Genomic DNA, 14,309 nt, shown 5'->3' on the forward strand with positions numbered 1-14,309 from the left:
TGGATTGCCATTGTATGAAAATAACTCACATAACTAAGTTCCATGGTGACAGATGTACATTTGGTGTGGTGTACATGTAGCACCCATGAGGTGCTATGGGTTAATGCTGGGGTTGCCCTAGATTAGGTACATACATTGTATATGCAAAAATAGGACTATTATATAATAGAACATGTATCATGTTTATTAAATTGTAATGCATCAATGCATTGTAAAGACAAGTGTACAGAAAAGCACTTGTTACAAGTGATACAAGAGTTGAAGTACAGTCTTGTTGCACAAGTTCAAGGGGAACATGTACCTAAATTTAAGTGTATATTATGTATTATGTACTACCTTCAGAGATGTACATATGAATTGTAAAGAGGATATGTATAAAAAAAACAAAGTGTACTATGATTATTAACTGTCTCCTGATTTGCTTCCAATGTAGAACTTTTGAAGAATTTACAAACGTATAGTGATAATATCTTTTAACAAGACAGATATTTGATATTTTACAACAGCTTCACACCTTAAATAAACAACTAATAATAGATTGGTCAATAAGAGGATCCACAATTAAGGCTGCGCATGTGCACTACGGTGCATTGTGGGTGATATGTCAAAGTTGAAGCTTCCATAGATGTAAACAGAAGACGTTTGAACATGATTAAAGCGTCTGTCGTGTTTTCTTTACGTTTACGGGGCATGTGCAGTCGTACTTGTGCACCTCCTTACTAGTATTTGAATTATATATTTACACTATATATATCATTAATAAGTCATGACCATTTAAGTCCTTGCTGCCGCCATCAGAAAGCGGCGTCTTTCCATCTCAAGACGCTTCTTTTCCTCGTTCAGGTTTTCCTGAGCTTTTCTGACCAGCCACAGTTCGAAGGACCGCTGGCTCTTTCTCTTCCGCTCCTCGTCGTTCGCCCTCTCCTGACGCTCCTGCTGCGCCATGGCGACAAACTCCACAATCCTGTCCTGTTCTTTCTGTTCCTTCCAGTTCCTGAAGGTCACGCCACGTCTCATGTTTCTGAAGCGGCGCTCGCTTTCTTTACTTTGTGCCCTCCGACTTTCTGCCTCGAATTTCTCGTACTCCCGCTGGTTTTCCTCCGCCTTATGCTTCAGCCATTCTCGAAAGTTCTTGTCCACCACGCCTTTCCTTTGTTCGAACGCTTTTTTCTGAAGTTCGGCCTTGTTGGCCTCTAGCAGCCTTTTTGTTAACGTTTCCTCTTGGAGCTTTCTGGTCAGCCACTCGTCGTACGTGAGCCCGCCTGTGAAGGTTTTCTTCCGTGCGGTTTTCTCGTCTTCGGCGGTAGGACGCCGTGATTCGGCGGAGGGGAAGGCCCCCTGTTCGGCTTTCTGAAGCAGCCACTCGTCGTGAGACATTCCGTCGATAATTTTCGGGCGCGTCTCCTGTGCACCTCTATCGGCAGGCTGTTTAGAATCGCTATTTGACTTTGCGCTTGTTTCTCTTTTTTCTTTCTTAGCTTGCTGTCTTTTTGCCTTCAGCCATTGCTCAAACGCGTTTTGGTTCTCCTTCGCTTCAGCGCTAGAGGACTGGTCCGTGGCATCTTCGCGCGTCTCTTGGTCTTTAGTCCTCAGCCATCTCTGATACGCCTCTACGTTCCGCCGCCGTCTTTCCTCCATCTCCGGTCTCTCCCGCCGTCCCTGCTTCTGACGAGCCTTCATCAGAATCCACGACTCCAGCGTCTTGGCCCGCGGCAGGATCCCAGAAGCGGGTTTGCGCGGGAGGAACATCTTGTCGTCTGCCGACAGAGAGCGCTGGCGAACGGGGCGCTGTGGGGCATTCACTTGGCGGTCTTGGCTTTCCGTCTGCGTGCCGTTTTGATTTTTAAGCGTCACAGTCGGTTTCTCTAGATCCCACTTTACGCCGTTGATCTGCAATTTCGGAACGTCGTCTGTGGAGGTATCAGGACTCGGAACTGTCTGCAGTGCTGAGAAACCTTCATCCGAGCACTGCGTCCCCTTTGTGTTGGAACCGGGTCTGTCCTTGCTCGGAGAATCTTCAAATGTGTTATCAACGTCGATCTGATACTCCCTCTGTTTCACAAAGTTTGTCGTCGCCTCTTCGCTCGGTTTACTGACGTGTGTATCATCGTCGTCGCCGTCGACTGTTTCTGTCTTGTCCATGGTGTCCCTGCCGCTGTCTTCACTGTTGACGCTGTCGGGTTTGTGGTTGGTTTCCTCAGGAGGCTTCGCGAGGTCCGGGATGTCGTCGTCTCCGATAGCGGCGTCCACAGCTTCATCGTCGCTGCACAGAGACGGCGGCGGGACCGAGTGACACCTCGTGGTGGGACGCTGCTGGTAGTACTCCATCTCAGGCATCATGACGTGCAGCTGTTTCGCGCCCACGGAGAACGTTCCCGGGTACACGAAGTGTTTACTGGGGGTTCGCTGAGGGCTGGGTGGCTTCCTGGTGTCGTTGCGCAGTCTACACCTCGCACACCGCGAGTTCTCTCCCGTTCGCGGTCTTCTGAGCTGTTGCTGTCGTTTCTCTCTTGTCACAAGATCCGAGTCGTCTGCAGGTACAGGTGTGGAGGGTTGAGACAGAGACACGACGTGGATCAACCTCTCGATGTCCTCGTCATCCACGTTGAAGTCGTCCTGATGAGGGTCGCAGTTCTCGACAGGCGTGTACGAGGCGTGTGTCTGGCAGTGTCTGTGGTACAGCGAGGAGGTGGACCGGCTCGCGCTGCTTCTGGACTTCCTCTTACCGTCCTCGCTGCCGGCGCTCACCCGGGGGGAGGGGAGGGTAGACGCCCGGCAGACATCGGGAAACGACTTGTCCCCGAGGAGCGCCGTGCCGGGGCGAATACGCCCGTAGCGGACACCCTTGACTGGCGCGCTCATGCTCGGTAGCTGGACGCTCTTCTGCGGTGCTTGCGGCGTTGGGAGGCTGTTTGACCAGGTACTGGCGCTCCCGATATGTTGAGCACGCAGAGGAGACGGTTTCAAGACTCGGCGTACGGCGTGTCGGGGTTTCTCTCCTTGTACGTGGATGAATCCCAGCGTGCTGACTGATGCTGTACTCAGGCTGACGTCCTGTCCGTTCGACCCGTGCCCAGACGCGTGACTGGAAGTGTCTGTGTCCGCGGTGACCGCCTTAGCGGCCCGCAGGTTCCACTGGTGCAGCCACAGCCTCCGCTCGCACTCCCGCCGCCCGAACTGCCCGGACAGTTCCAGAGGGGTCTTGCCGTACATGTCCCGCGCGCCGGCGTCCACGCCCTGGTCGAGAAGAGCGTTCAGCACGTCCAGGTGTCCCTGTGCCGCGGCGGCGTGTAGAGGCGTCCGGCCGGAAGGCGTCCTACCCACCGGGTCAGCACCTGTAAGGGACCGACAAATAAAAAATCATGAATGATGGCCACTGACAGAAGAAAACAACAACAACAACGACAGAAAACTGAGAGGGATGGAGAAAACTGCTGGTCAGATAACATTTTGGTGCCCCAACGGCCAAATAATTAGACTAACGGACAAACGTGTCCAGCTTCGAAGGCGTTCTACCCACCGGGTACGCACCTGTACAGAACCGACAAATGAAACATTATGATGGCCCCTGACAGAAAACAACAACAACAGAAAACCAAGAAGAGTAGATAAAACTAGGACTAGTGGTCGGATCATCAGTGATTCCCCAATGGTCAAATATTGAAACCGAATTGAGATGAGGTCTCTGACAGATTGATACTGAACATCATTTGGTTCAAAAACACACAGGACACTAGGGAGATATATTGAGCCATGGGGAATACTAGTAGTTGCTTGATGTACCGTTGAACCAGCACGGTGTATCGAAAATTCGACTCAAAACAAAGCGTCAAAATGATGAAATACTTTGATGGGTTTTAGAAGCAATTTGTACCCATAATTAGACATACGGAGGCCTGCTACTGACGCATGCCGGTCTAGTTTCTGTAATCCGATTAAAGCGTAATGTCATGGCACCGAGTGTAGGTAAACATTCTCTCTTTGTCGCCGTTTCAAAGACGGAACAATCCGCTGTTGACTGTAAACAGTTCTTATCGAGAATGGGTAACCTCAGACAGATTGGGTAGTTGATGGAAGCCCACTTTAATTGTGACCTGATACGGACGATGGGGCCATCTCAATGTACAGGGGATTTTGATACAGCGCGATTTTGATGCCGCCGTGAGTGAGTGAGTGAGTGAGTGAGTGAGTGAGTGAGTGAGTGAGTGAGTGAATGAGTGAGCGAGTGAGTGAGTGAGTGAGTGAGCGAGTGAGCGAGTGAGTGAGTGAGTGAATGAGTGAGTGAGTGAGAGGGTGAATAAGTGAGGGTGAGTGAGAGTGAATGAGTGAGAGGGTGAGTGATTTAGTCTTAGTTTTTTTTAATACTAGTATGTTTATGTGGGTCATGTATGTATAGTACTTTTATCTTATACTGAAAGCCTTAAAAAAATTTCAAAAAGTGTGGCGTGCGGAAACCTATCTGATATTGAGGCCGACATTTACTGCCATTTCATATCACATTTTCGTCATATTTTTGGGTGCCGCCAAAAAATAGCAAGAACGAGTGGCCTATGATACAAAACAAGCAACCGTCAGTTGCATTTTTGCCACACAGGTATCCGTATACTATAGGATAATGTCGATTCAATTTTGTTTTACTGTACAGTGACTTGACATTGCATTGGATGCCCCCTTTTTAGTATAAACTACCAGTATATTGGCTATTGAGACTCTCACTTTTTCCGCTTGGCGTGAGAACTTTCTCCAAAGTTCAGGTGTTTCGCCGACCCAGTCTTCCGCTGAGTCACAACACAAAGTTACAAGCCTATTGATTGGTAGTGACCTGGAAAGTCGATAGTCGAGTGACTGAAAGATGAGCTACGAAACGAGCAGTATTAAAACGTTTCCAAAGCTTCAAACTTAAACAGTCTTTTCTTTAACGTGCAGTCGTCTGCATCCAGGTGAAAGTTAGCCTGGTATCCAGTCCTCAGTGATGGTGGTTTGGGCGGACTCCCTTCGGGCCTCAGACGATCCCCACCGACCACTTCAACTAGGCTCCTGGTAGAAGTTTTACTCCCGTAGTAGTTTTGCACGATAAGAGTTGAACTTCGAATCCGTCGTGCAAAACCTGCCGGGAGCCTTGTTAAACTGAGCGGTAGGAATCGTTCTACAGGCCGCCCAAACGACGGTAGGACCGGGCACCAGGCTAAGTCAAAAGTTGGCTGGTGCCAGCTAGCAACCGTCGCGAGGCAAAAATACACGTCATGGGAAATCGATTAATTGGAGTTACGACATACCGGGACTTACGGAACAACAAAGACCGGTGTTAGTTAGTATTAACAAGGTCGCGGAACTGGCGGCACAAAAGGAGCTCAAATAAACGACTACACTTCGCCTGACTACCGGGGTTCTAAATGCCACATTGATGGCGTTGTGCTGAATACAGGGTCGGGCGACTTTTGGTTCATTACGCTGGACCTTTTCTTCCGAACAATCGCTCTGTAGTGCGCGATACCGTACCCAGTTGCCTTGGTACTGAATGTTTATTATGCTGGCGACGTGCACCTGCATTGGTCAATGTCCTTGCATAAAAGAAACACGCTTAGTTTAAGGCCTTCGCCAGGCCATTCTGACAGAGTTAAGATAGTATAATTCGGCACAAGTTGGGTCTGACTGGCCAGGAGAGTGGGTCCACTGTTAAGGTTTCATTTACAAGTATCGCGCGAAATTCATCCATCTTGTCACCTGAAAAACGCAATCTTAGAGTCTTGTCGGCGGTCGGTTGTGTCACAGTCTGCCTGAAAATTCTACTACATCAAAATCTTACGACGTCCTACGGCGAATAGAAACCTCGCCGTTACCACAGACTTAGTAAAATGCCAGGGTGGATGTTTTCTGTAAACAAAGTAGTAGAAAGACATGGCGAACTTTATGAAAGCCGACCTACATATATCATGTTAAAGGCACATCCACTCACAAGTACATTATCCGTGACACACATTTCCAAAAACGTTCTTTCATTATCATGTGTACGTTTCGTGCAAGACCAAACGACACTTGGCCGATACTACATTCTACAACGGCAGATCCTCTCGGTCTAAAACCCAAAATCATTAACTTAAACACTACGGTTTGCCGGCTGCATTTGCCCAGTGTCATGATACTCTGGTATTTACAAAACAAGTCAAACACTGCACTGACACAGCCAGGAGTTGTGTGCGCTTCTAGGCTGGAGTAAATGTACCCCCGTCTCTTTGTGGCCAAGCCACGAGTAAAACAGGCCATGTTTCTTTTTTTTCCGCGGTATCTTCACCGGGTACTAGGTTTGCTTGTAGCAGGGATTTTTGTAGACATTTTGTACCTACATATTTCTAAATAAAGATCAACGGAAAACATAGCGACGAGTGGATTTTCTAACGTTTGGATATGAATCAAGGCATAACAGATGGACAACTGTGAATTCTACAAACGTAACCAAATCAAGTCTAAAGATTTAGAAGGAGGGTCAAAGTGTGTGACGGTAGAGTAGGTTTACAGTTGAGTAATCACAGAGATTTGCCATGTTTAAGGAACAGCGTACAACAACGGATTAAATATAAAAACATTGACACTCACCAATGGAGAGTAGAACTTTGCACAGCACGTAATGCCCTCTGTGACAGGCCAGGAAAAGGGATACGAAGGCTCTCTTGGCTACTATCCTGTGCATGGCGACCGCTTCCCCCTCGCTGAAGCCGGCCTCACTGATGAGTTGTACACCTCCGCTGTAGTACGTGTCGTCGATGTTTCCGTTCCAAGTGGAGTAGAAGAGTCCGTTCCAACTGGTGAAGAGCTGCATTCGCAGCGTGGCCCCGTTCATGATGGTCATGCCTATCCTGAGTTCGTTCTCGTCCTCCAGGTCCACGTCGTTGGTGTAGTGTAGGGTGTAGATCTGGCTGGGAATGCCCGTCACGATCTCGATCCTCGCCTTCAGGTCGTACACGGAGATGCCCGACGGAAGGTCGCGAAACCCCGCGACGTCGTCGTTGGGAAGCCGGACGAAGACCGTACAGAGCTCCGAGGACGTGTCCTGTGACGCCCCGGTCCTGGCACTGGGGGTACGCGACGGCTGCGGCTTGCCTTCCATCTTGTCCCTCTTGGTTTAAGGTCAAACTTTAGTTGTCCCAGAACTGGGCATCGTCGGTTCGATACTGTTTCCCTTCCGTATTCTCCCCCATGTCTGCGTAAACGGTTTATACTACAACCTCGCTGAACCGAAGCCGCACTTTAAATCAAATGTCAGCAGCAAGTCTTACGTTGGCTCCATAAGGTAGGTTGAAACTGTCGAGGGTATACAACACGGCGTGGCAGTGGAGCGGAGAGTTGGCGATTCTTTACGGTGAAACGTGACCGCGGTTGTAACTAACTCTCGTCGCGGGCTGCAGGGCGTGCAAGGCTGAGAAAACACTCTGGCGACGTGCGATCGCCAACCGGCAGACGTTACCACTGGGAACCCGGGGTCGGCTCGGGAACACGAGTGTTTGCACAGTCATTTATCAGGAGAAAGAGAGACCTTTCACCGCACTCTAACGCTTGCAGTTGCGCCCGGGTGCGTGCCACGGTGGTGAACGCAAAGCTCCCAAGTCTCATAGTCTCCCGACGTTGTCCCGATGTTGAATGACGTTCCCGTTTCGGACACCACACATCACACCAAAGCATTCTCCTCTCCCAATTGGGCGTATAAGACCTTGTATAAGACGAATATACGACTTTCGTAATGGAGCCCGCAGGTGTCAAAAGGAATGAACAGGGCGGGCTGAACTAACACCACGTCCGGTGTAAAGAATAGCAGCGGCCTTTGTGTCGGCCGTTGTTTGTGTATTTACGTGTGCCTTGTTAACGTCGCGTTCGGTGGACGGCTGGCCTTTATCCGTGGCTATTTATTTCCCCGAGCCGGGGATACGTGAGTGGACAGGCGGGGTTACAGGTGAGGAGTTGGCGTTCCTCCTGAGGTGAACTGGAACCGAGGCGGAATTACAGACGACACCTTACCCCGCACGGCTCAATCAAACCGGCACGACAGCTGAATCACACCGGCACGACATGTAACCTGGCTTCTTGTAAACAACCCTCGTGTCTCGACGGGCAAGGTCGCGTGTAAGAGGGAGCCCAAAAAACAACACCAGACACGGTTTAGTCCTTTGCCCTGTCAGGGCACGTCGGCAGAATGTACTGCACCTGAACGAAACCCGTAATGTATTGTGCATTTAAGGCAAGGTTTAAACGCAGGGAATATAGCCAAATGTAAGGCTTCTCTAAACAAGACGTCATAAATACGCTAGTGGATAATTGGTTATAACCATACAGGCAATGGGCTACTGAGGTCTAGCCAAGTTTTACCCAACTTGTAGCTAGTTTTATACTGTCTTATATGTCTAGCCGTTGAATGAAGGAAGACCTTTATTGTACATTTGTGCCCCACTGGGCTAAGCACAGGTCACAAGAGTACAATCATATACATACATATGTATAATATAGCTGAAGCTTTTGAATAAGAACTTTTACAAGCTTTTTTTTTAGAAATGAAAAGTGTGAATTGTTCCAATAAAGATGATACCGTAAGCTCTCTATCGTTGTACGCCAATCCCCGATGATCCTTAGGCCACAACCTGTTTTAACTCTGTATAAAATATTAAGCCAATATTAAATAGAAAACAGCAGCACACGATCTACAACCCCCAAAGATACAAATTTACAGAACTGTTGGAAGTTTTGGGGCGGAATTTTTTATTATTTTTGTTTAGCCACCCTCCTTTTGGATGACTTCTCTGATTGAAATAAAAGTCATTAGTCGGTCTCCATTGAAGTGGTGCCTCGAGCCGTATGTAGTTTTGAATAATGATTATTTTGGCGAAGGTAATCTGTCGCGACGTGCATAAACATAACACTAAGGGGTCATTTGGCCAGTAAATGCAGTGTACGCACAGACGGCGCCGCAGCCGGCGGCGCTAAGATTTTACTTAGTGACTTAATTTGGTAAAGCGTGTTAGTTCCTGGACATTGCGAAGGAGGAAGACGGTGCACGGGCTACCCGACAGCTTGTCCGTAATGCTGACAGATCTGCGGAGGAACTGTAGAAAAATGCAGGTAAGTAGCAAATAGTTTCTCCTAGAAAAGGCTAAGGTATGAGGGTGGACAGCGTAAGGTGGTGACATGTTTTTCTTGCTTCTCTTGGCAGCTGCCTGCGCCTGTGCAGCCACAAATGGCCAGGGTTTTGCCCAGTGTAAGACAGCTGAATGGCAGGTGTGTGTGCCTTTGACAGACAAGCGGGGCACATTTCTCACATCTGGTAGCAAAACATGTGTCATGTGTGAAGTACTGAATGGGGGTGTTGCCGCTGTACGTCCTTTCCCTTCTCTTGCGGATGTAAATGGTTTGGCAATAAGAGGGTACCCATTCCATGTCCTGTCGGCCGAGAAACTGGCACCTGTCGAGCAGGCGAAGGTCATCACTTTGGCTCTGATAGACGGGAAGATCCCTGATGTGAAGAATGACACATTCGCAGGGTTTTCCCGTCTGAGCAAGCTCTCCCTAGATTCTAACAGGTTGACGAATGTCAAGCAGAGCTGGTTCAGTGGGTTGAAGAATCTTCTGTCGCTTACTTTGTCCAACAACAACATCAAGCAGATAGAGCCAGGGAGCTTCGTGCACCTGACTCGCCTGCATCTGTTGGATCTAGAGAACAACCTGTTACAGGTTGTAGACCCTTCCTGGTTCTGTGGACCAAAAGGGGGATTCACCCTGATGCTGAGGTCAAATGCAATCAACAGCATCTCCCCGGGGTCATTCCAAAATGTTCGGCTGGTCACGTTAGACCTGAGGGATAACGATCTGTCATCTTTGGATGGAGAGGTGTTGTGGGGACAGCCTTGGCTGACACGGCTGGATATCAGCAGTGGTGTGTTGTCGTCTGTGTATGATGCAATCCCACACGAAATGATGTGGAACCTACGTCGGTCAGCCCAGTTCAAGAGAGAGTCAGTAACAGCGCTTGTTGAGGTGCCCAAGTTCCTCTTCTGTGCCAGACACGATGCTCGTGAACTCTCGTTTGGGTGGGTGTTTGTTTCATCGGGCATCGTGGCTGGTAACACCGACTTTGGATCGGTCAACCCTGGCAGATCATGTGGTGATGTGAATAGTTCTCTGAGCACTATCTCCATCCAGTCCCCCGTAGTTGTCCTGGCCACCGACGGCTCTCTGGCAGACAAACTGGACACCAAGACGCTTGAACAGTGCAGGCAGGTTTGGGAATACGATGGGGGCATTACAGTGCCCCCTGGTGGGAAACTCGTTCTTCCGACTGGTTTCCATGGCCAAAAAGAGTGCTAACTCTGAAGATGTTGCCATGTCATTTTTCCAGACACAAGACACAAGCACACACACCACCACAGAGTCTGGCAGCATCACAAGGCACACCACAAACACTAACATCCCACATGGCAACACAGAGAACATCAGCTGCATTCTTGTCACCAGAGATGAACACACAAAGTTGTTCTTCACTGTTCCCTCGCTCCATCATCAGACACACACAACACAAACCACTTACCGAACGGGTACTGACCATTCCAGCAGCCCGACACACCACTGTGGAACTACAGAGAAAGACACATCTTTGGGACCTGTAGACCAGTCCACACCTCAGGTGAGTACCACACCTGTGCCAGATCTAGAGGTGGTTCAGTCACCAGGTCATGTTCTCATCCCAGTTGTGGTCTCGGCAGTGGTCCTTCTGGTTGGGTTGTCCCTTGCAGTGATATGGAAGATTTGCGCAGAAAGGTTAAAGGGGGAGAATGAAAGGGCCAGCGCTAGCGATGATGCACACATTTGGACCATCCCGCCTGGCGTTACCTTCCCCGGCTTGCTGAGGTCTGCCTCCCTCCCTGCACGTTCAGGCAAGATGGCGTCGGATGACGCAGTCTCACGTAGGTCATTGCCGGCTGTCCTGTGTTCCATCGAACCTACTTACAGTGAGATCCCAGATGACGCCACCTACAGCCAGATCCCAGATCACATGGCCGCTGCCCAGCGTCCCCTGCCTGCCCTCCCGCTCACATGCTGGGAGACCCCAGACCACATGACCGCTGCACAGCACCCCTTGCCTGTCCTACCACATACCTACAGTGTGATCCCAGATGATGGGGACAGTGGACCAATGCCTTTCTATGCCGATCCTGGAGAGATTTCGCTTCATGTCGTCACAAACAGGCGACAGAACCGACGGTCTGAACGATCCATGGCCACATATGGATCAACTGGACAGACCGGCGGCCAGGGGAAGCGAAATCTCTTCTACAGAAGGGCCTCCGAGGTCGAGTGTATAAGAGCCCGTCGACAGTTGAGGACAGCCCCGGTATCCCAGTCTGCTGACCAAGCTGTGAGGACGTACGTTAATGTCACAGATGCCATCCTGTCCGGAGGACATGATGTCAATAGGGCTCATATCACCTTCCTCACACAGCCTCACACATACCGGTCATGGGAGATCCCAGGGGAGGGAAACTGTATCGTACCACGGCGTGTGTCCCTCCCCACCGTCACACTACCTAACACCTACTGGCCATGGGAGATCCCAGGGGAGGGAACAAGTAACACACCACGGCGTGTGTCCCTCCCCACCGTCACACTACCTAACACCTACTGGCCATGGGAGATCCCAGGGGAGGGAACCCCTAACACACCACGGCGTGTGTCCCTCTCCACCGTCACACTACCTAACACCTACTGGCCATGGGAGATCCCAGGGGAGGGAACCCGTAACACACCACGGCGTGCGTCCCTCCCCACCGTCACACTACCTAACACCTACTGGCCATGGGAGATCCCAGGGGAGGGAACCCGTAACACACCACGGCGTGCGTCCCTCCCCACCGTCACACTACCTAACACCTACTGGCCATGGGAGATCCCAGGGGAGGGAACCCGTAACACACCACGGCGTGCGTCCCTCCCCACCGTCACACTACCTAACACCTACTGGCCATGGGAGATCCCAGGGGAGGGAACCCGTAACACACCACGGCGTGCGTCCCTCCCCACCGTCACACTACCTAACACCTACTGGCCATGGGAGATCCCAGGGGAGGGAACCCGTAACACACCACGGCGTGCGTCCCTCCCCACCGTCACACTACCTAACACCTACTGGCCATGGGAGATCCCAGGGGAGGGAACCCGTAACACACCACGGCGTGCGTCCCTCCCCACCGTCACACTACCTAACACCTACTGGCCATGGGAGATCCCAGGGGAGGGAACCCGTAACACACCACGGCGTGCGTCCCTCCCCACCGTCACACTACCTAACACCTACTGGCCATGGGAGATCCCAGGGGAGGGAACCCGTAACACACCACGGCGTGCGTCCCTCCCCACCGTCACACTACCTAACACCTACTGGCCATGGGAGATCCCAGGGGAGGGAACCCGTAACACACCACGGCGTGCGTCCCTCCCCACCGTCACACTACCTAACACCTACTGGCCATGGGAGATCCCAGGGGAGGGGACCCGTAACACACCACGGCGTGCGCCCCTCCCCACCGTCACACTACCTAACACCTACTGGCCATGGGAGATCCCAGGGGAGGGAACCCATAACACACCACGGCGTGTGTCCCTCCCCACCGTCACACTACCTAACTCCTACTGGCCATGGGAGATCCCAGGGGAGGGAAACTGTATCGTACCACGGCGTGTGTCCCTCCCCACCGTCACACTACCTAACACCTACTGGCCATGGGAGATCCCAGGGGAGGGAACAAGTAACACACCACGGCGTGTGTCCCTCCCCACCGTCACACTACCTAACACCTACTGGCCATGGGAGATCCCAGGGGAGGGAACCCAAAACATACAACAGCGTGCGTCCCTCTCCCTCACACCTAACACCTACTGGCCATGGGAGATCCCAGGGGAAGGACTCAGTAATACAGCATAGGAAACTATACTTTTCACAAAACCTATCCCTTTATGACCTCTATAATATACTTAACCATTTTAGTTTGCAGCAACAACACTTTTTTTTTCTCAAATCAGTACATTTACATCTCATATGATACAACCTAGAGGCACAGACGTTTTGTGGACATTTATAATTTCCTCACATATTTATGCTTGGCAGGCAAGTCTTAACCATGTCAATTAAAACTCCTAAAACCTCGAAGATTCATCGTCACATTAAAATGTAATTTAGTGGAACAATCTTATCATCCTTTAGCCTATCTGGGCTGCGCTGTTTACAAAGCTGACTTTCTCTTTTGAATATCCTAATATTATTTCAATATCTATATCAAATAATCACAGAAATCTTAATCTCACTGAATCACTCGCGGGTCAGATCTTCCAATGGCGACAAGCCACAGGATTATCTGACTGTGGATCGGACTGAGGGATCTGGAGCAACTTTCCTGAACAAGTCCCCAAATCTAAAAATCTTTGCTACATTTGTTTTCCTTTTCTTTACACATCTGTACCGAGCAATTAGAGCTTTAACCAAATCTCCAAATCCTAATCATTTTTAGGGAAATTAAGCATGTCAACAACTCATATACGTTGGAAATTTCCTCGATAACTAATACTTTCACAAAAAGGAGCTGTTTTGAAATATCACGACAAACAAATACGAAAACACAAAAACATAGAAAAAGGTAGAATTGTTAATATTCCTCTGTTACATATTTCAGTGTGAAATGAAAGATTAGTCGGCAGGCACCCTTTCCTGAGGGGGGGGGGGTATGTTAACATGAAAGGAGTGAGTATCGTAATGAAACATTCCACAAGTGTAGGATTATCAGGACTAGCCGTTACATTAACAACACGGGTACATGTTCCTGCCCACTCGCGGGTCAGATCTTCCAATGGTCACAGGATTATCTGACTGTCCTGAGGGCTGGAGCAACTTTCCTGAAAAACTCTAAAAACCTTTCAGCATCTGTTTTCCTGTTTTTGAAATACAAAGACAAATAAGAAAAATACAACTACGACAACAACTCCTGAGGGCTGGAAAACATTTCTGGAAAACTCCAAAAATCTTTGCAGCATCTGTTTTCCTTTTCTTGGGAGATTCAGATGATAATCACAAATCTCTACCGTGGAATTAGAGATTTTTAACAGAATCTCCAAATCCTAATCATTTTAGGAGAATTAAGCATGTCAACAACTCATATACTTTGGAAATTTCCTCGATAACTAATCATCATCATCATCATCATGTCGGGAGTACATGTAGTTCCCGGTCCCAAACTTCCACAAAAAGACGATGGGCTGTTTTTAAATATAAACCGAATAAG

General features: G+C 49.6%; 2 protein-coding genes across 2 annotated transcripts; one reads left to right on the forward strand and one right to left on the reverse strand.

Annotated features, from left to right (window-relative positions):
* Positions 1–774: 774 nt before the first annotated feature.
* Positions 775–8,121, reverse strand: LOC109480432. Its single transcript, XM_019782622.1, has 2 exons — positions 6,595–8,121; positions 775–3,335 (listed from the first exon to the last, which is right to left on the reverse strand). Exons 1-2 carry the CDS (start codon positions 7,103–7,105, stop codon positions 775–777), a joined length of 3,072 nt encoding a protein of 1,023 aa, XP_019638181.1. The 5' UTR covers positions 7,106–8,121.
* A 1,203-nt stretch (positions 8,122–9,324) lies between these two features.
* On the forward strand, positions 9,325–12,958 carry LOC109480433. The gene is given in 2 exon segments (XM_019782623.1): positions 9,325–10,298; positions 10,300–12,958. Coding segments are annotated over 2 exon segments (3,633 nt in total).
* Positions 12,959–14,309: the final 1,351 nt, after the last annotated feature.

Source organism: Branchiostoma belcheri, unplaced genomic scaffold, assembly GCF_001625305.1.
Source record: "Branchiostoma belcheri isolate BF01 breed outbred unplaced genomic scaffold, Haploidv18h27 scaffold51, whole genome shotgun sequence".
In the NCBI taxonomy this organism is placed as follows: domain Eukaryota; kingdom Metazoa; phylum Chordata; class Leptocardii; order Amphioxiformes; family Branchiostomatidae; genus Branchiostoma; species Branchiostoma belcheri.